General features: G+C 35.6%; 1 protein-coding gene across 1 annotated transcript; it reads left to right on the top strand.

Moving 5' to 3' along the window:
- Positions 1–3311: 3311 nt before the first annotated feature.
- Positions 3312–10142, top strand: LOC147536653 (Transcription factor jumonji (jmj) family protein / zinc finger (C5HC2 type) family protein). Its single transcript, XM_086639218.1, has 11 exons — positions 3312–4216; positions 5450–5816; positions 6233–6389; positions 6466–6685; positions 7270–7323; positions 7425–7504; positions 7595–7872; positions 7987–8373; positions 8471–8853; positions 8955–9206; positions 9351–10142. Exons 1-11 carry the CDS (start codon positions 4214–4216, stop codon positions 9603–9605), a joined length of 2436 nt encoding a protein of 811 aa, XP_086495344.1. The 5' UTR covers positions 3312–4213; the 3' UTR covers positions 9606–10142.
- The last annotated feature ends 13081 nt before the right edge of the window (positions 10143–23223 follow it).

Here is a 23223-nt window from a genome sequence, read left to right as displayed (position 1 = left end):
AAAAGTATTTATGTATGTACAAAATACATGTATTTTAGATTAAAAGTATTTACCTATATGTGCAACCGATGAATGTAACTAAATTGAAATAGAAAGTAATGATAAGATAATTAGCAAATTAAATAATGTCATATCCGTATCAGAATATTGTAAGTAAATATTTATCCATAATAACATTAAAAAATCATAAATTTAGAAAAATAGCGTTATACTTAATTATTAGATACGAAATCGTATATACATAAAATTCTTATATATTCACCAACAAACTTAAATAGACTTGCAACAAAAAAAACAACTTAAAATAGACTACCATTTATAGTCAAGCTTCAAGAATCGGTAGGTTTGAAGCCCCGGCGCTGAGGCATATGAGCCGATAAATGACCAAGCTTACGCCACACTTCAAAGTTTCGTTTTCGCTGACTAGAGAGAGAGAAAATAAGAACTACTACTACTACTAGTAATCATTACACCCCAACCTCCGCGTAACAAAATCAAAACCGTCAAACTGCCATTAGACGGGTAAATCAAAACCGCTGATCCAACCCGAAAACCCAATACGAGAAACCCGAAACCGGATTTTGAGAAAGAAACTGGTAGTAGTATTTAGGAGGTCTCGTGAGTTTTGGCGCGTGAAAACTGCTGTAACGGACAGCTAATTCCGTTCTGTCACTTTTGCTTTTATTCCGCTAACTGCACAAAGCAACAATCAACTCAAAATAACAAATACTAAAAAATTTAAAAAGTTGGTATCAATGATATGTCCAATATCTAGTTTTCTATTGGTCCATGTTTATATCCATTTTTTACAAATTTGTTCATATTTGTTTTTCTTTTTGAAAATTGAATGTGAAAATCACTAGAAGACAGTGTGACACATCGAAGATGTGATAAACACGATAACTATCAAATTTTAAACTCTTACATGTCCGGGTCTAAAGTCTAACTAAATTATGGCCTAAAGCCAACAAAATTACGTGTTTAAAGCTCAACTAAACTTCTTTATTTATATTAAAATTTAATAAATCATGGACTTCACCTCATTTGGATTACCCACTTGGGCAACCAAATGTTGACGTTCATATTGGTTACTACGTAGTACATTTTGTTCGAATACAATTACTCATATCTGATTAAATACTAAGTATGTTACTGTAGAGGTAGGATTTCACGTTTCTTGAATTTATTAAAGAATGCAAATAAAGTAAAAGCATAAATAAAATTTCGTGTCTCTATGACGATCTTAAAGATCCATATACGGCTTGTAAGGTCCATATAGAAAAACAGAATTTCATTCAGAGTGATTTAAAAATGTATCAAAAAACACATTTTTGGTAAAAGAAGTAATCACAAATTCAAAGGTGAGTGAATTTACGTTTTTTCCCTTTCATTTGAAATCATCAATTAAGTAATCTTTGGACGAATATATCGATCTCTTCCATTTATACTTCCGACTAAATTATAAGCCGAAGAAAAATATTCGAATTATAAATAGTACATGATATGATTGTTATTCCTTATAATTGTATTTTTCTCCTGCATCCCATGCCTAATCTTCGCTTAAGTTTTAGATTCCATAAAAGTGTTTGCAACTGGCCACTATGATGGACCGACGAGAGTTTTTAGCCTCTATCATTCAAAGGTAGAAGGAAAATATACCTTTAGTGACCCAGACACACGAGGACTATTGATTAATGTAGAAACTGCTAATCCATAATTTTATATTAAACACTAATTTTCATAGCTCGAGAAATAGTACCAAGAATGGTAATCTTGATGAAAGTGAATTTAAAGGATTCCGTTGTTGTCGCCCTCTGTTTCAGAAAAGAACTGGCAATTTAGACACCATGTGTCTTTTGAGTAACAAACCAATATCAAGTTGTTACCATGTGTTTCCACAGTTTAGATTTTGGATTCAATGCACAGATGGATATCTTAGAACATCTCTAATAGAACGCTCAAAGTCTAAAACTCAGAATGCCACTTAGGCTATAGAGTTTTTGCTAAGAAAACCTTCTCTAATGAGACACTCTATGATGGTGTGGATGTATTTATTATAGAGAGTGTTAATAGTGTCTTTTTGAGTTTTATAAGTGCCACACCTATTTTTTTTTAGTTTTACAAGTGTCGCACCTAGCAGGGGCGAGCCCACATAGGGGCCCGTGGGGGCGCGTGCCCCCACGACCCTAATGCGGCTCGAATGTGTTAAATTCCACTTGCCATTATATTATGTATCTATAGTTCCGCTTTTTAAATGGAAATCTTCTCTAGCTTAACCGGTGAACCACGTGGATTACATTGCGGAGGTCTTGGGATCGACCCACACACAACACTTTTTTTTCTAGAATTTCCACTACTCACATTTTTTTCCTAGAATGTCTATTTACGCCTGGCCTAAAATTGGTTCTTATTAAATGAACTAATTAAATTTTGACCTCCTCAAAGTGACCAACTTAATAAAAACGGTTTCGTAAAGATGATGAATTTTCTAAACAATTCTGTTAATTTTAATTATGTCTGATTTTTCAGTGACTTGTACTTTCGATTTCAAGATTGTTTTTTTACACGTTTGTTATAGTAGACATGTTATTAGAAAGAAAAGTTTATCTTCATTTTTTCTTCCATTATGATCACTTCCTCTTCATCATCTCCACCATCGTTTTCTTAATCTTCACCACTATCTCTTCATCCCTTCCTTTGTTTTTTAATTTTAATATTTTTTTGGAATCTATTTGGGAGAAAGATCCCCATACTATATTGATGAGAAAATTAGAGATTACTTGTTATACATCAAAAGTACTATGAAATATCTTCATATGAAATTCTTTCACTAACTATAACGAAAAAGTGCCCCCACTCATAAAATTTTCTGGCCTCGCCACTGGCACCTAGTTACAATATAAAACTTTATTTTTAAAAAAAATTTCTTATTAAACTTACGAGTGACATGCATATCAAATAAAGTTATTTTAAAATATCTCCACGGGAGCCAAAAAAAATGTAATGTGCCCTCTTTTTACTACTTATGAAAGAGTATCTTAGTTGACACTCGACAACTGAGTTTTTTAGAGTTTTTCTTACCGTGTTCCATTAGTTATACTCTTATAACACTGTGACCATTAAGAAAATAAAATAAATATGGTGCAGTTAAGACCCTTGATTTTTTTTGAAAATGAACTACGTTCTGCGTTAGTCATTACATGACATTAATACATCATCAAAGATGCGATAAACATGATAACCGCCGAAGTTAAACTACAAGTAAAAGAGACCTAAAACGCTATAAAAGAGACCTAAAGCCAAACAAACGTAGTTCAGAATTTTTAAAATTTTATGTCAATACTTTCAACCTCTCCAGCAATGAAGTGTTGACAAGACAGAGGCCACACAGGTGAAGTCAAAATGATGTGGTTAATACATCAGACTTTGATGTAACAAAAACACAGCAAACTTCTATTGACCTTTTCCATCTCAGTTTCTCTGACTCGTTCAGGAATCAGAACACTTAGGAAACACCGTCCATTGTCAAATGACAATAACACCCTTATAACTTCACAACAATTACTAAAATTTCTTTAGTTATTTTCCTTTTTAAGAGTGTCAATATCGGTAACAATTTATCGGAAAACGGAAAGTTACGTTAAAAAAACGCGTTATTGACGGACCAGGCGTTTGGTTGAACAACCTAACTACTACAGAACTACCGCTTTCCTTCACACTTCTAAAACACTTTCTCTCTCTAAAACTGTTTCTTTCTCTCTCTAAAACTATAAATAACCGTTTTATTTCATCTTTTCGGTTTTCTTAAGCTTTCCTTTTAATTCCGTTCTCTTTACTGTTCCTCTCTCTCTCTCTCTCTTCCCTCCTTTTTTTTCTTATCCTTTTTCTTACCGGAAAACCTCTTTTCTGTTCCGCCGGAAAGCCACTCCCTAAGTTTCCATAATCGGATTGCTTCAAACTTTGAGTCGAAATCTTTGCCGAAGATTTTGGTTCATTCATTTGATTTGGAGAGAAAATTGCTCAGATCTCTTGATTCTATTGATGTGTTCGTTTGGTTTTTCGCGGAATGTGGTGTAACTAACTGGTATTCCGGGTATTCATGACGGAGATCCTCTTTTAGGGCTTCGTCTCTGGTGGATTTTTCCTCTTCTTTTTTAGTTCTGATTATCGAAGAATTACCACGGAGGAATTTCGAGAAACTGCTCGGTATGAGATGGTATGTTGAAAATTAAATCTTATGAACTTTTTTCTGTTTTGGAAAGTTTTTTTTTCGTAAATTGATTTGATTTTGATTTTTTTGTATTTGATATTTTTTTTTCGAGATTTTGGGCTTGGTTATTGGATCTGAATAGGGGTTCTAATCTATTAAAACTCTCATGGGTTTTCAGAAATTATTTTGAAAATTTTCAAGATGAGCAGTAGTTAGTTGAATGGAAGAATTGTTGAAATCTGTGAGGGTAAAACCCCTAAAACTGTTTTGGCATTATGGATTTAGGTTTATATATTACCTTTTCTTGGCTTGGTTTTCATGTATACTTTTGTGATTTTAAATGAACTTTCTGGTTACCCTAAAATTCATATAGTTTTGTGTACAAAAGAAGAAGAGCATTCATTAAATTTGTGTTTTTTTCTGCAAAAATGGCAAAGAGAAGATCTAAGGTTGGGTAGATCTAGTGAGATTAGTAAGGAAGATTTTGGGGATTCGTCTCATTAAAAGATATGGGTTTTCATAGATTTACTAAATCTTTGAGAGATTTTGGTGTTAATAAATGATATAAGATGAACTCTTCATTTTTGGAATGAGGTAAATTATTCATCACCCACAAAGTGTTGATTTAGACATTAGGTCCAGAAACTAGTGCTCAAATATCAAATTACAAACTGAATTAGGGTCCCATGTTGTACAATACAAAATGGATTTTGGTTTGAGAATGTCCCATGTTGTATAAATTGTTTTGAAGGAAACCCATCTTAGTAAACTCCTTCACTACAACAGCACTTTGAAATCAAGTTTGGTAAATTTGAATTACTCTGTGTCTCTGTGAATCTGAAGTGATCCCCTTTATTGAGTTTCTTTTGTGCCTGACTCTTTGAGGGTGTTCAAGCAAGCTGGTTTCTCGGATAGCGTGTTATGAGGGAATTAGCAGGCAGAGTTCTTAGAGGCCATGGGCCTGCTGATTCACAGACTAAATCTGTTGGGAATCATTTTGTCAAAGAGGCACACTCGGAGATGTTAAGTGCTTTATTTTAGCTCGAATTTTTTTGTCTTAACATATTTTTCACAACATATACTGTTCCCTTAGTGCATAGATGTTAGCGTGCTAACCTTAATCTTAGTATGTGGGGGTTGTTAACTTTAGTGGCTGAAACTTTTATGGTGATCATAATATTAGTTCTACTTGGATATGTTATTTCAGTTTCTTTATGACATGAGTTTTTATTTTAACAGGTCGAAGGAAAGGTTTATTTGTCAAAAGAAGCTGAAAATGGGTTGAAACTGCTGAAGCGCAAAAGGCTTCAGCGTATGAGTTCAGGTGTTGTGCCCGAAGTTGCAAATGTTACTAATATGATGACCAGAAGTGGAGGAGATGCTCTAAGAGCTGCATCATGTGGGGTCCGAATGCATGGTAATATTTCAGAGCGAGCTTCAAGTGGAACGGATGCTTTTGCTAAGCGTAAAGTGGACAAGTTTGATACAACTGATCTGGAATGGACTGAAAAAATTCCAGAGTGCCCCATATTTCGTCCTACAAAGGAGGAGTTTGAGGACCCTTTGATTTATTTGCAAAAGATTGCTCCTGAAGCTGCCCAATACGGTAATTTTCATAGTAATTTGATTGTTTAATATGATATGAACTATAATGGACCGTTATTGTACTTTCTACGTTTCTTCTGAACTGTGAATGATTTGCTCATCTATTAAGAGCCCTGATAGCTGATAGGTATATAGTAACATTAACAGCGATTAATGAATTGAGAACTGGAAAAATATGAAAGTTAAGAAAAATCAAAGAAAGGGTTATCATTTATGAAATTAATGAATTTGAAATCCATCATGGATAGTGGATATTGTGTATTCAGTTAGTACTTTCCTTTCTCTTTGCAATAATTTATTCTTTATGGTTGCATGCTTGATGCTTTTAACCGTTGTGTTGATCTTATCTGAAACTAATTTTAAGTATGCGGAGCTTGTTATTTATGTACATAGATTTAACTAAGTAACAAATTTCAGGGATATGCAAGATAATTTCTCCCATAAGTGCTTCAGTGCCTGCTGGTATGGTATTGATGAAGGAAAAAGCTGGGTTCAAGTTTACAACTAGAGTGCAACCTCTTCGGCTTGCTGAGTGGAATACAGATGACAAAGTTACTTTTTTCATGAGTGGAAGGTAAATTCATTATTGAGAGAAATTCTGTCAGCTAATTATTTGTTACGGTATTTGAGAATCAGTTTTGTCTATTCAGAAATTATACCTTCCGGGACTTTGAGAAAGTGGCAAACAAGGTGTTTGCTCGTAGATACTGTAGTGCTGGATCTCTTCCGGCAACTTACATGGAGAAAGAATTTTGGAATGAAATAGCTGGTGGCAAAACTGAATCGGTCGAATATGCATGTGATATTGATGGTAGTGCGTTTTCGTCTTCCCCCACTGATCAGCTTGGGCAAAGTAAATGGAACATGAAGGTTTTTATTTTTACTTCTTACTTGCTCTTTTTTGTTCTCTATCTTACTGATGCTAATCGACAGTTCTTAATTGATTGGTTTTACATTCTATTTCTTGGCCAATTTGACATATGTGAAGTTCAATAGTTGGTTAATTGTGAATTTTCTTGTGTTCGTTGCGTTCTAATATTTAGGTCAGATACCGTCACCCCTATTTTCCTTAGATGGTTGCCTCCTTCATCCACATTTTTCTGATATTCTTGACATCTTTAAGAACCTCCAACTTTAATAAATATCTTACTAGTATACCCATTTTCCAATTATTAGTTAAACTTTCCAGTCATTAGTTAACTTTCCAATTGTCGGTCAAATTTTCTAATGTGACCTTCTACAGTTTTCTCCATCTTGTTCTACTGCATTTTTCATTAATTGAAAAGGACACAACCACTAATTATCTTTCTGAGTTATCCCGTTTTGGCTTTTCCCTAATTTGAAGTTTTACTGATATACTTCGCATACAACATTTATGGTTGTTTACATGATTTATTATGGAAATTACGTGTATTTTTGGCCAATAACAAACTTTGTTTTTGTTGTATTACCAGACACTTTCTCGCTTACCGAACTCTATATTGCGTCTTCTGGAATACGCAATCCCGGTACTGAGAGTTTTCTAATACTTGCCACAATTAAAAGTTAATTTTATATGTTACGTATATCAAGTTTTGAACATTACAATATTAATTTAAATTTCTTCTAGGGGGTAACGGATCCTATGCTTTATATTGGAATGCTTTTTAGTATGTTCGCATGGCATGTGGAAGATCATTACTTGTACAGGTATTAGTCAACAACGTTCTCTTTTGTGCTTCCTAATTTTCATGATCTTTTCATCGGATTCATTTTTTGATTGATATTTTAACATCTCAGCATAAATTATCATCATTGTGGGGCATCAAAGACTTGGTATGGAATTCCTGGTCATGCAGCTCCGGAGTTTGAAAAGGTAGTTCGTGAGCGTGTATATACTCGAGATATTCTATCGTCAGAGGGAGTTGATGGCGCATTTGATGAACTTTTGGGTAAAACAACTATATTTCCTCCAAATATTTTATTAGATCATGATGTTCCTGTATACAAAGCTGTACAAAAGCCTGGAGAATTTGTTGTCACCTTTCCTCGAGCATATCATGCAGGATTTAGTCATGGTATGATTCATCTTTTAGCTTTTCTCCTAATAATTTTCACACTTCCCGTTGACGTTCTAGAAACCTGTTTTTTTTTTCGCTTCTAACTGTTATTTTCCTACTTGTACGAAATAGGATTCAACTGTGGTGAGGCTGTAAATTTTGCGATTGGTGATTGGTTTCCTCTTGGGTCTGTGGCTAGTCGAAGATATGCACTTCTTAACCGCGCACCTCTCCTTCCTCACGAAGAACTTCTTTGTAGAGAAGCCATGCTTCTCTCTAATTCATTGTCAACAACTAATTCATCACCAAGCTTGGATTCTCATCGTTGCCTTAAAGTTTCATTTGTTCATCTAATCCGATTCCAGCATCGAGCTCGCTGGTCATTATTAAAAAGAAGAGGATGTTCAAGTGTTTCTTGGCAAAGCAGCAGGACAACTCTCTGCCGCATATGCAAACGAGATTGTTACATTTCATCCATTAAATGCCACTGCGACGTTCAACCAATTTGCCTTCTTCATGGTATGCTGATTGCCATGTTGAATTACCCTGTCTTGATCTTGGATGTATCGACAACATTTCGCCTGTTTTTCTATGCTTATTTATTACTTAATTGCAGGAAATGAATCATTATGCGCATGTGGGAGCGACCGTGTTTTATTTGTTAGGGAAGACATTTTGGAAATGGAAGCTTTGGCGAGAAAATTTGAACTAGAAGATGGAATTAAAGAGGATGTTGAACAGCAAATAAAATCTGGAGATGATTTGTGTTGGCAATCCAAGTTATTCCCATGCTCTGAGGACGCGGGTTATATACCTTATTGTGAGATAAATTTCAATCTGAACTTCCAAGTTCGAGCCGATGTGCCCAAGTTTTCACCTTTATCCCACAAATCTGAAGAGTTGATCAAATCTGATGTTGCAGAACCTTCTATTTCTTCTGCAGCATCAACTTTATGTTCATTTCTAGCGACAAAAGAAACCTTTTCCATACAGAACAATGTAAGCAATATCTTCTGGATCCTATAAGTAGTCGACTTAAGTTCTGATTCGGATATCTTTGTAATCAAATTTGGAAACTTTTTTTGGATTTCATTTTGCAGGATCGTGGATATCCTACTAAGATTTCCGAGGATGTAGCAGTTAGTACAGTAAAATCTTTGCAAGATAATCAGCTACACAACAAATTCTCGACTTTAGTTGGAGAAAGTTCTCATGGATCTCAAAATTTGAATAGTGGTGATCAGCAAGATGATGATTCTGATACAGAAATTTTCAGGGTGAAACGAAGATCAGTTAAAGTAGATCATAGGTCTCATAACAGTACTGCGAGCTCAAAAATTTCCGAGCAACAGGTACAGAATATTGACATCCTTTCCTAGCTTTTTTATATCAGTATCAACTCTTATTACTTGACTGGAACAAACCAAAATTCAGGTACCAAATCATATAACTATATAATAACTGGATCACTAATACCTGTATTTTAATGTTATCAGAGGCTGAAACGGTTGAAGAAGCCCAACCTCGAACGAAGCTCCCATCAATTACAGACATTAGACTGCAACAATAGCAAGATAATTGACCGATGTTTTGTCTCAAACTCAAGAGACAATGTCAGTGGAGGAGATATCGGAATTCGAGCAAACCCAGAACGATCACTTACAGAAGTTGGGCCGAAGCGGATTAGAATCAGACGTCCAATAACGAAATATATTGGCAACGAGCAGGCAGGATCAAACAGTAGTAGATAATCAAGAGCTGACAGAAGCTGGACTAATTTTTTCTTTCACTGGAGAAGTTCATTCCAGTGCCTGACTATGCTAACTTCATTTTTAACTAATGAAAAGGATCTAACAAATTGGAGGAAGCTACTAAAATTGACAGTGAAGATCAAATGACAACTATTAACAAGATGGGTAAGTTCTTAGAATGAAAGATCCGATTCTTTTTGTGCACTGCTTTCAAATCGAAGCAATGTCACTGTTAATTTTTTTTAAGTTCCCTGTCGTCTCAGCCTTTTTTCGCTCTATCGGCCGGGCAACTTTCATTTTCATGTAGGTGTTTGTTTCTAAGAAATCTTTTGTATAAATTGGGTTTGGTTGATAAGTCAATTCTAGTAAGAGAAAAAAAAAGAGACTAATACTTACCAAAATTTCTTAAGAAAAGGTCAGACTCTTATTTTGGTTTGCTTCCTCTGCACAATTCCTTCATTTTTTTTTATAACAGTGGATCATCATTTGTACCTTGGGACTACATGAATAAGAAAAAAAGAGAAACTTTAGATCGTTTGTTCTCTTGTTTTCTTTAACAATTTTTTAAGGCAGTTATAAACTGTTTGATGCATTTGTAGTTTATATCTTCATTACACATGTAATTCGATGTAATGTTGACTTAATGTGGTATATGGTAATGCAATAATTCTTCTCTATATAGCAGACATTGACAAGTGTGGGAGGGTCTGAGCTATAGATGCACGACTTACAGGCTTAGTAAGTGATGTGGCATTTTGGGTGGATTTATAGAGCCTTTGCCTATAAAATCGCGTACCAGTTGGGCTTGGCCGCTTGGGCGGTACAATATAGATAACTACTAAGGCTTGTGGCATCACGAATGGTACCAGAGCAGAGGGTGGCTGGTCATCGATGGTGGGAGTCGAGATAATCTCACATGCTCTGCTTGCTCGTCGTCAAGGGCACACAGCTAAAACTTAGTAACTGAGTTGGGTATACGGAGTTTTCGCCTAGAACAACACCCTAAACCTGTTCAGCTTGGGCACAAGTGTCTAAAGTAGGGACAATATCAATAACTAACTTGAGGCGTCACAGTAAAATTCTTCTCGACTCAGCAATCATGCCACATCATCACTTTCAACTTTTACATCTCATTTTATGTCATTTAGAGACCCCACCGGGGGTGATAGTGCTAAAATTGTACGATAGTACTTTCAACCTAAAACGCATATGTTGATGGAAATTTAAAGCATCCTACTTAGAACTCCTTTCTTGCACATACTACTACGAGTCAAGGGAGTTCATGGAAGTTCAATGTAAGTACATTCGAATTTTGCTAAAAGAAATAACATATCAGACGATTGAAAATAGATACAGAGACGAAGGGTTGAGAACCAACTTTCTTTGAAGGGAAGAGTATGAAAGCGGTTTAAAATTTTAGGTGGTTCCCTTAATAAATTGGGATTAGATTTAGGAGTTCGTTGTTATTTTTCATGTTTTTTTTTTTTTTTTTTTTTTTTTTTTTGGGTTAATTCCGTTTTGGCCCCCGATTTGTGACCAACTGGCCGTTTTGGCCCCCAATTGTGTCCGGCAGTTCGTTCTGGCCCCAATATCCTGTTTGGCCCCAACATATTTTTGTAAGCTTCTCCATTCTACCCTTATGGCAATTTTGTAAATTAAATGTATTTTCTTTCTCTTTGTCCACCTCACTAAGCAATTGCCACGTCATATTCGTCCACATAAGGTCGCCGGAAAATGTCGCCGGCGACATCATTTCCGGCGACCACCATTTTTTTTTTTTTAACTTCTTCTTCTCCAACCATCTCCTTCCTTCTTCTTCTCTCTCTCTCCTTCCTCTTCTCTCTCTCTCTCCTTCTTCTCTCTCTCCTTCTCTCTCTCTTCCCCTCTAACTTACCAAATGTTTAAAGGGCGGATAGACGAAAAGACGCCCAGTAGAAGTGGTTAACCCTTTGTAACCCCCTTCCTTAGTGATGGAGGATTTCCAACATGGCATAGAAGGGAGGAGCTAAAACATAGTGATTTTAAGGGAGGAGCTAAAACATAGTGATTTTTTTAGGGTGAGAGACTGAGAGTTCATATGTACACTTTTAAAAATTTACTCCATAAATAATATAGGGGCATCTGCTGTTTGGACCCCTTTCGTATTATTGACTTGCCGGTTGAGCTCCCTTTTTTCCTTAGACTTCCTTTTTCAATTTTTTTTAAAATATAACCGTTCAAGAAGGGAAAAGAATATATGGAATTTTGTTGATTGTCTTGTAAAACGACGTCTAGGTACCACTAGGACTATTGCCCTATAAAATGGATGCTCCTGTGCACCAACAGAAGTTATAGAGACACCTCCTACATCTGTTTTTTCTCATCTTCGTTAATTCCTTCATTTTCATACATCTTCTTCACCATATGGTAGTCATCTTGATCTTTTCTTTCATCGTCATAATCACCACCACCATCACTAAAGGGTCATTATCATTATCGTCGTCTTCATATTCATTTTTGGGGTGGATTTAAAAATTTAGGAGGGAAGTCAAGGGAGGTTCTTCTCTGGAAGGGGCCCATTAGCATTTAAGGAATTTATTGGGCCCACATGGGAAGAGGTTCCGTTAGCATAAAATAGAAGGTCCCTTTAAAACTTCCCCGAATCAAATAGTTGCCATTGTACATGGCCAGATGCGATGTCAAGTTTAATAGTGGGCTCAATATTGTAAGATTGACTTTCTATGAAGCCCATATAGGCTATCCATGCCGCAATAGACAGTTTTATACCCTCGAAAAAAAAACTTCTTTACGATAACCCCCAATATAGAGGTATGCGGTAGTGGGTGATGATGATCTATCTTGATTGTAGACTGCTTATGAAGGGCAAGAAAAGAAACCATAGGTCTTATTATTCCTACATGTTCCATTAATAACATAATACAAAGGGAGTAACGACCTATCTTGCTTGTGCTTAACGCTTCCCGATTCTACTAGAAATCATAAACTTATTATGTGTGGATTTATTGGATTGTTTCATCAACAATAGAGAGGCCCAACCATTTCTAGTACTATGTATGGGCTTCCTTAAGGTTTTAGTGGGTGCCCGTAGTAAGTTTGGAGTTTCAAATTTGATGGGTGCCTTCACCATTTTTTTATATACAAATACAGAGACAACTCTTTTTTTTTTGAAAGGGGAGACAACTTCTCATTTTCATCAAAGATAAAAATCCCTGTTTTTGTTTGAAATTAATAAAAAGGATACTGAATTAAAGATTTCACCAAATGTTCTTACTCGTAATTGGTCCTTACAAGTCACAAAGAAGGCGTTATTATGCACGATTTCAGTTCCGAGGTTTCCATTGATTATCTTCTCTGTGAAAATATTAATACTAAATTAAATAAACTAGTTTTCATTGCTTGCTTGTTGTTCTATTTTTCACACAAGTATATACAATTTTCATACAATATATTTATTTGGGCCTTCTAACTAATTGTTTAAGTAGAGTGGGTGAAAGTTATAACTCTTTTTTAAATTTATTTACCGCTTTCAAACACAACTTTAGTATTTTAATGACTTCATTTCTAATTTTTGTACAAGATAACAATAACTCAAAATCACCAAAATGGATTAGCCAAAAACCTTAAACTGGGTTGGACCCGGTTTTTATACGGGCCATGTTGGCTGGTCACCTAAATTGGGTTAAGTTCTTCCATGTCAAGCCCTTTAGACTGGCCAGGCCAAAAACCCACCTCAGGTCCACGCTAGACCTACTTATTTGATTTTCCAACCCAATTCAGACGTTAGCCCGACCACAATGCCCCCTCTATAATTTAGCCTTTATTTTTCAAAATTTTGAATATTACCGATATAATTATAAAGACACAATAATTATTTTGGGGGTTGAGACTTACTTATTTACCGGATCCATACCCGACCCATATTTATGGATGAAACAAAAGTGATATCAGAACAATAGGGTTAAATTGGGACCATAAAATATGAACAGTGTGGTACATTTTATGCAGATAAACATAAACACCACAGTAAAAAATAAAATAAAAAAAGAATTCATTGAAAGAAGAGAATAAAGAAGAAAGAGAAATAGCCCGTCTTGAATGCCGGGCAGACAGAGACAAGTCTGCCCCGATTACAGGAAGTAGTACAGTCTCTATCAATACCCACATTCCTAGAGAGAGAAACAACTCCTCTCGCAACAAACAAGCAACAAAGAAAGAGAGTTTAAAGAGTTTTAGAGAGAGAAAGTGTTGTAGTAGTAATAGTACTACTTACTTGGTGGTGGTTTAAGAGAGAGAAAGAGATGGGGGCATGATGAGGCAGGTAGGCTGGGGCTTCTGATTTGAAAGGACAAAGTTTTAATAAGTGGGTCAGAGTCAGCGAGGCGTCAATCATAAAGCAATGGAGTGCAAAATCATTGACTTGATATTTACGCCCCTCTCTTTTCTCACCCCCACCACCACTTTTATTGGCTGTCTTTTCTGCATGCATTAATTAAAACTCATCTTTCACTTTCTCTCTCTCTCTCTATTTTACTTTTTTTTTGTTTTTGTTGTAAAACAAGACTACAGACAACTTGATACGTCAACTTCTTTTATGACACGTGTAAAGTTATATTGACCTCTTATGCCTTCTGTTCTTCTCTTACTCTCTCTTTCTCTCTCTAGATGGATTATTGTTGTTGTTAACCAATACCGTTTTAAATCCCGCGTGATTCTCGCTTTATTCTCCGTTATGTGTATATATATATAAAGACAATGTTAACTATTAATAAAAGAATGGAATTATTCTATATTGTACTATGTTGTTGTATGTACATTTCATTTTTGAAAATAAAGTTTTGGGCCTACATTATATATGTATATTTGGGTCATTCAATTACTTGATGTAAACATTCAAATTTCAAAGTCAATGAAAATGAACTACAAATCAATTTGATAAGTTCAAATTTAATGGATGATGAGTTGGTTATCGTATTTACAAAATTATCTATTTGAAAAATACAAATAGCATGTTAGTCCCTGATTTACGACAATTTGTTGTTTTACACCAATTGAGTCTGTTTTTTCTTTTCCTAGTCTATGATTTTATTTAGTTAAAAAATAGGTGGAAAGAAATAAATGGTCGGCCGACGATTTATTCCGGCGATAGAAGGATTGAAGCGATCCGCTTACTGACTTTAATTATGATTCAATCCCAACAAACAATTTTAATTCTCTCTCTAACTCCCACTACAAAACTTTCAATTCAATCCTCTCCCTTTATTGCCAGGATTGACCCACAATGAGTATTTTGTTGTTTATGAGGGGGTGTATGTTATATGTAAAATTGAAGTAGTTAGTGTTGCGTCTGAGCATTAATAGAGTTTGTCATTCTCTTTGTTTTATTCTATTAAAATAGAATTTCCATCTGTACTTAAAACAATGTATCCATTATTTGTAAACCCAAGATTCAGTATATTTCCATAAGACATTTTACACCAGTAACAACACTAACTGTAGGGTGTATGCTTCACAGGATTCAACAATTTACTTTCAGATAGATTATGACAGTTCATGTGTTGAATGCGTTCGACCCTTCAACCTTGTTATGAAATTATTTCAGGAACTCACTCTTCTCATTTGACTTATTAGATAACCAGAATGCTCTTTACTAATAATATACATTCTTGAAACCTTCTCAATTCGAATTTTAGACACACTAAAATGTGCTTATAAGATCAGACTGATATTTCAGACACAGTTCTAATATTTTCTGACTTCGAAAGAGAAGGGAAGAAAAAAATGATTTTGATGATGCGCTATCATGCAAAACACCTTATCATACATACAACAGGTGAGTAATTTAATAGAATAAAAGTATTATTCTTATTTTTGGTAGATGTAGTACTCTAAAGTAAACTTCACTGCTTTAGATTGAACTAGTATTCAGGGTAGTGTTGTGGGGAGTTTGGGTCGTGCGTCTGCACTCGACCCAACTAGGGGTGAGAAAAAGGCGTGAGAGCCCGGATATCACGAATCGGTCGGGTTCGATGAGTTTGAAACACATTACCCGCCTGGACCACCAAGTTTAGTAAGAAGGTCAGGGACAAAAGGCTCTAACCGACCTTCCGTTTGAGTCCGACCGATAAGCCCGCCCGTATAAGCGTGGAAAGACTACGTTTCTTATTTATAAAGCTTTGTACCTCTTTCATCTCAAAGAGTTTACAATGTGGGACTATGTTATCGTTTCAAAATAAGTTTTGGTCTCCAAATTTTAATTCCACGTCAGTAGTGATAAAGAAAAAAGTGATTGGGATTTCTTATAAAATAGTTTAGGATAAACTACTTTTGGGTGGGCTATGTTTATGGGTCTTGTTTGAGTGAAATCTTAATGAGTATCTTTTGTGGGCACTCAAGCAAAAAATAAACGTTGTGCCTGGTCCAACCGGGCTGATACCCGGATTGTCGGGCAGTTGAGGCGGGTACAGACGGGCAACAAACACAAAATTTTTTCAAGTGTCCATCCAATCTGTCAAGATATCCGAACGGATAAATTGAAAATTCGTTTGTTCCACCCAGACCGGAAGAGTAAGTGACCGTAGACTATCCGTCCGGTCCGTTTACCACTCCTAGTCCCCACCACAAAAACCACTGCAAATAATATTAAACTTTATTTGAATAAGTATGAATAGTAAGTTATTGCACCAAAATTGTATTATAAATAAAATCAGTACAATTATTAATCCTTTTTGTTGTATAGGGGATCTCAATGCTATTGCTACCAGAACCGAAAAGAGTGGGGGTTCGTCAAATATTCCATTCATGTCACAATTTCAGAAGTTCATATCGGATGCAAATTTGGTTGACTTGGGCTACAATGGACCCGGATTTACTTGGACAAATAGTAAATCGCTTCATCATTTAACTAGAGAACGTCTTGACAGAGTACTCTGTGACGCCAATTGGTTACTTGAATTTCCAGAATCGGGTGTTTTTCATCTCCCAAGATACAACAGTGATCACGCCCCTATCCTTTTGAAATTAAAAGTCAGGGGTCAAATCATGAATACTATCTCAAAGTACGAACTTTTTTGGACTAAACATGTTGACTACGATTCAAAATTCAGTTCTGAATGGGAGAATAAAGAGGGAAATCTCTTGGAAAAACTGCAATTAATTAAAAATTCTATCCAATTTTGGAGTAAGAGAGCTTTTGGTTTGATTAAAAATAGATTGGCTATTCTTAGGAAGAGATTATCTGATATCCAAGCTCTTATTCCCTCAGAATCTTCACTTTCTTCTGAAAGTAATATTCAGGAGCAAATAATTTATTTAGAGGAAGTACAACGTACCAAGGCTGAACAAAGAGCCCGTTCAAATTGGGTGAAGAATGGTGATAGAAATACAAAAGCATTCCACCTGGCAGCATCGATTAGAAAACAAAAGAATCATATCCATCAGATAAAGACTTTATCGGGGCAAACAGTGACAAATGAGGAAGACATTGCAACAGAGATAATTGGGCATTTTCAGAATTTATTTCAAGTTGAGCCGGTGAGACCGCCCCCGATCGAGATTTTAAATGCTTATAAGGTAATTTCGGACTATAATCAGGACCACTTCTCAAGGGTTCCTACAAAAGAGGAAATTAAAGACGTAATGATGGAAATGGGATCGATAAAAAGTCCGGGGCCAGATGGTCTACCATGCTTTATTTTTCAACGACATTGGGACATTATAGGCGACGAAATTACTCAGTACATCCAATCGGCTTTCCATACAGGTTCTATCGATCCTTCTCTCAATCTCACTACACTGGCTTTAATTCCTAAGTGTCGTCACCCGAGTTTGGCCTCAGATTATAGACCGATTTCTCTTTGCAACTCGATCTATAAATTCATCACTAAATTAATAGCCAACAGAATTCAACCTTGCCTTGAGGAATCTATAATGTGGACCCAAAATGCTTTTGTTCCCAACCGTCAGATCATGGATAATATTATAATTACTCAAGAATTGCTACATTCCATGAGTAACTCTACAGCCAAAAATGGAGCTTTTGCTCTTAAAATGGATATGGCTAAAGCGTATGATAGAGTAAATTGGGATTTTTTGAAAATGGTCCTTACTGCTACTGGGTTTTCCGGCCGTCTTTTGAATCTGATTTTGTCTTGTGTCACTACCACTAGATTTAATATTAAATTGAATGGGAAATTAGTAGGGGATTTCCAGGCCACTAGAGGCCTGAGGCAGGGTTGCCCCTTGTCCCCTTACCTATTCATCCTATCCTCTCAGTCTCTCTCTCTCCTTATTTCTCATTATGAAATAAATAATCAGTTTACAGGTTATAAGATCAATCGGTCCAGCCCTAGCATTACACATTTGTTTTTTGCTGACGACCTAATTATCTTTGGGAGAGCTACATTACATAATCTAGATTCAATTTTAAACATGATGCACAGATATGCAGAATTCTCAGGACAAAAGGTCAATTTCACCAAATCTTCTCTTTTCTTTAGCAAAGGAGTTCAGGAGAATATAAAATCTTCATTCATCTCCCAACTACACGCTCCACTTATGACAGATGAGGCAAAGTACCTAGGTGCATTGATTCTCAAGCCAGGTAATCGTATAAAGAGTCATCAATGGTTAGTGGAGAAATTTGAAAAAAGTCTTGCTGGATGGAAGCAGAAATATATCACTCAAACAGGTAAAACTGTTCTAATTAAATCAGTGTTATCTGCATATTGCACTTACCCATTTAGCTATCAAATCATCCCTAAGAATATCATAAACAAACTAAATATGGCAGAGAGGAGCTTTTGGTGGGGTCATCCTCAAGATATTTCCAAAATGCATTTTATTAAGTGGGAGATTATTTGTTCACCCAAACATAAAGGGGGTCTTGGGATTCGTAATCTCCAATTAGTTAATGAGTCATTGGTGGCTAAAATGACTTGGAGATTATTAACTAATACTAATTCCATTTGGGTCAAACTGCTTAAGTCGAAATACTTTAAGAATGATGATTTTTGGACTACAGATAGTCCATCATCTTGTTCCCCTTTCTGGCACTCGGTTTTACATACTAAAGCAACCATGAGACAAAATATAATGTGGCAGATTGGTGATGGTACTAGTGTTAAAATTAAAACAAACCTTTGGATTCCCAATATATTGAACAAAATCCCTACTATCACCACGGAGCTACCTAGTAATATTTTTTGGGTTGCAGATTTGATAAACAATAATACAAATAGTTGGAATAATGATCTTCTAAATAGATATTTTGATTAAGAAAGCGTGCAAGCAATTCAGGATATTATTATCCCAAATAATGATATAAGGGATAAACTCATCTGGTGTCCAACAGACAGTGGTAAGTTTAATACTAAATCCTATTATACAGAGATCGATACTTATCCTATTCTGAATCAAGAGGCCTATATGTTCCCATGGAAAAAGTTCTGGCAAGTTAAAGAGATGAATCCAAACATACATCAATTCATATGGAAAATCATACATAATGGTATAGCCACCCTCAGCAATATAGGTAAAAGAATTCAAAATTTACCTCAAGATTGTCTGTTATGTAACTCAGGAGTTCCAGAAACTATAAACCATCTTTTTGGGGCTTGTCCGATTTTCAAACAACTATTACTTCTTACGGGGGTCATGGATCTGCAACAGTTGGGAGAAGAAGTTAATACAAATCTAACTCATCTTCTGCTAGATAAAGATAACAGGAAAAATTGGTTTGTATACACTTATCTCATTTGGGAATGGTGGAAGATGAGAAATAATAAACATTTTCGTCACCAAGAGGTAGATCTCCATCGTTGCTGGTGGAACACCAAAGAAGCACTAAGGTATGTTCCAACTTTAACCGAATCATCTTCATCATCATTTACTCTAACCTCTGAAACAGATTATTGGATCCCCCCTTCAATGGGGAAAATTAAAATCAATTGTGACGGCTCGTTTAAGGAGGATAGGGCATCAGCAGCTTCGGTAGCGAGAAACTCAAGTGGAGAAATAGTAGGTTCTAAGAAGATGATTTTCAGACCAAAATCGCCTCTTCATAGCGAGTTAGTAGGGTTTCGGCTGGGAGTGGATTTAGCAGAAGAATTAGGTCTTCAAGATTATATACTGGAAGGGGATTGTAGGGTTTTAGTCGACCTGCTCTCCTCCGTCGATCTGGAAACACCTTGGATCTTAACGGACGAAATCGAGGAGTTAAGAGGAAGGCTGCAGACCCGACACGTGAACATCACCTTCACCCCACGTAATGGAAACCAGTTGGCGCATTCTATGGCAATTGGGGAATAAGCCCTAATATTGTCCTATTTGTTATTTAGTCCTTTACGGTTAATTCTTACAATACACTATTTGGAGTGTTGTAACTTTTTATTTTTTATGGATCTTTCTTCCCTCAAAAAAAGAAAAAAAAACTGCATCCATGCTTCATAACCTCATATTCTAACGGTTTAAGGTTCAAATATTGGTTGGGGCATTTTATTATTCTTCTTCTTATTATTACTATTATTATTGTTCCAAGATGAGTAATGCGCTTGACTGATTTGGTAACCTAGCGTGTCTGCAAAGTAACTACAATCTCTTGTTTCGCTTTTCCATTTTTATTCTGAAAATATTTAGCCATTTTTCATTTTTATTATGGAGCAATGTTTCTCGTATTTATCGCAGTTTCAATAAATTTATGGTTGCGCGAATTTTGTTCGTAAAGATGACAGTATTCCAAATAACCATGATTTAACGAAGTAGGTAAGATTAAGGTTTTGGGTTAATTTCGTTTTGGCCCCTAATTTGTGACCAACTCGCCGTTTTGGCCTCTATAAGTGTCCGGCAGTTCGTTAGATGAGGTGGACAAAGAAAAAGAAAAAAAAATTACAGAAATGCCATGGGGGTAGAATTGGAAGGTTGAAAAAAATTTGGGGCCAATTAAAAAATTTTTGTGGCCAAAACGAACTGTCGGACACTTATAGGGGCCAAAACGGCGAGTTGGTCACAAATTAGAGGCCAAAACGGAATTATCCCTAAGATATGAGACATCACAGTTTCAATTAACATTTAGTTTACTTTATTAACTTATTTCAAGTCCTTGAGAAATTTAATCTTTTATGATAATTAAATGTGTGGGATCGTATAATTATTTCAAAATGATAAAGTTATTTTGCAAACAACCTCCCTCAAAATTTGGCAGAAGACCCCCAAAATTTCATGACAATCTTGCTGATACTGTTTTTATAGCCAATTAAAACCCCTAATAAATCATTCAATTGGAACTAAGGGAACCTTAGGTCTAAATTCAAAAGTTTGAAGATACGAAACCAATAGAGTAGAGAGCTTCTGATTTCGACATCTTTCGATCTTTCATACCTTGGAAAAAACGAACCCGCTAAGTGTCTGATTCCAACCGTTAGAAACTTATATAAGATAACATTAGAAAGTCGAGGGTTTGATTTACATATTTGATTTAGATCAACCTAATGCTAAAACTATCATGAATTACTTCAAATATTTGAGAATTTTTTAAAATTTTGGGTTTCATCAACTTGACGAATATGAGAAATGCTTAGAAGCTGATGTCGTATGATCCGAATCACATACTTCTAGTAAATTATTTTTTGAATCTCAATAATTTGAAATGAAATTACGTGTAATTAGTGTATCAATATATTGAGTACGACTACAAGTTAAATTTTTAGGTCATTCTTTTCGTTTTATCATTGTTTGAGTTGTACCCGTCTAATCTAACTTTTCTAATGAAAAGGTTTGTTCATACCCCCGATGAATTTTTTGTTTTGAAAAAAAAACCACTCAATTTCTTAATCTTCAACCATCTGGGTATTTTCGTAATTCGCAACTGTTTGCACGAGGTTTGCAACAATTTGCAAATTGGTTGCAACAACTTGCAAAATGCAACTGGTTTACAAAAGGGTTACAACTGCTTGCAAAAAAGTTGCAAAAATATTAGATTTTTATCCAAACAAATATAAATTTTTAAATTTTTTAACCAAACAAAGTAAAAATATTAGATTTTTAACCAAACAAATTGTAACTTATTGTCTTTTTAGCTTAAACATTTTAAATTGGGTCTTCGGCCAAATTTCCTCTTTTCAACTCAATTAAACCTAAAGTCAAACCAGACATTCAAACAAGTCAAATATTTTCAAGTTAAATAAAAAATAAAATTTGATTTGAGTTAGCTCGAGTGTAAGAGCGTCTCCAATGCAATACTCAATTGGAAGATTTTTAAGTGGCACCTATTTTATTAAAAAAAACTGTCTCCAATTCAAAATTCGATTCGAGTCTGAAGCTAATGCGACACCATTTACTATTGAGATGTCTCAGAAGAAATTCAATACTCTGTATTTGAGATTTCATTCGAGAATTGCATCTGTCTGATCAATATTAAATATAAAACTACTTATCTAAAAAATGATACTCAAGTAAATATTAAATTTTTAGAGTGTTATATTGGAAATGTCTTTTGAATTAAAGATCTTATCCCTCACAACGAGAAAATGAAAATCTCTATTGAAATGTGAGCAGGCAATCTGAATTCTATTTTTCTAGTTTTGCATTTTAAATGCTCAAACAGGAAGATCTGCCATGATTTGGTATCAAAATTTGTTTTGTGAATCTCGAGGCCGGTCAAAATTGGGTACTGAGTTGACTGGATACAAATGGTGGTTGCAGTGGGCAGGATCAGAATTTATAGGGTTGTCGACACGTGGTCAACTAATCAATTAATGATAGGTGTAATCATTCTTTAATAATTTGACTTCCACAACCCAACCCCCCACCTCTGACCCCTCCCTATATGTACTGGTACCACCCCCCATCCAGGGTTCATAATTCTAGACTTTTTCTTTTTCTCTCTCTAGCTTTGTCTCTCTCTCTCTCTAGCTTTCTCTCTTTTTTGCTCTGCAGGCTTTTCCGTGCACTTTGACGAGTAATTAGGGCTTCTTTTTTGTTAAATGTCTCTCTCTATTAGGTAGATTGTCTACAAAGGATCAACTCTTACTGGGTCTTAGGTTAGATGAGCCAAAAGTTCATTTTATTGGTTGGATGATCTACCTAAGTAAAGACCAAAACATATTAAGAGAAGATTATAGAGACTAACTAACAATTTCGGTTCCATCAATAAAAAATAGTGAGGCAAAAGACTTGTATTGCCCATGTAGGAAGAGATTGTTCTTGATGAATATGCTAACAAAAATCTTGTATTACCCATGTAGGAAGAGATTGTTCTCGACCATTATGCTAATAAAAGGTAGCACTCGGCGTATAGGGAACCATCCATCCTAAGGGTGGGAATTTTGCTTGAAATCCAGAACACGATACTGAATGCCCGGATTTAGTCGGAGACGCCTAGCCTGAACCTGACACTGGTATTGTGGCGTTGATCCGCCTGTAGATAGTTGGTGGGTTTAGGCTCAATCGAGAAAACCCTACCTGCTCATTAAACCCGATCGATTAGTCCGTCACCCACACCCGCTAAATTTTAGTCATCACATAAAGGGAGTCGTTAGATGAGAGTCTTGAGTTTAGGGTTATCTTCAGGGATCCCACTTCCCATTTCACCCTGATCTTATTACACAACCAAATACTAAATATT

The sequence above is a fragment of the Eschscholzia californica genome, unplaced genomic scaffold (assembly GCF_041429995.1).
Source record: "Eschscholzia californica isolate CP2 unplaced genomic scaffold, dmEscCali1.0.p SCAF_5, whole genome shotgun sequence".
Lineage (NCBI taxonomy): Eukaryota > Viridiplantae > Streptophyta > Magnoliopsida > Ranunculales > Papaveraceae > Eschscholzia > Eschscholzia californica.
This window is presented reverse-complemented; position numbering and strand designations above follow the sequence as displayed.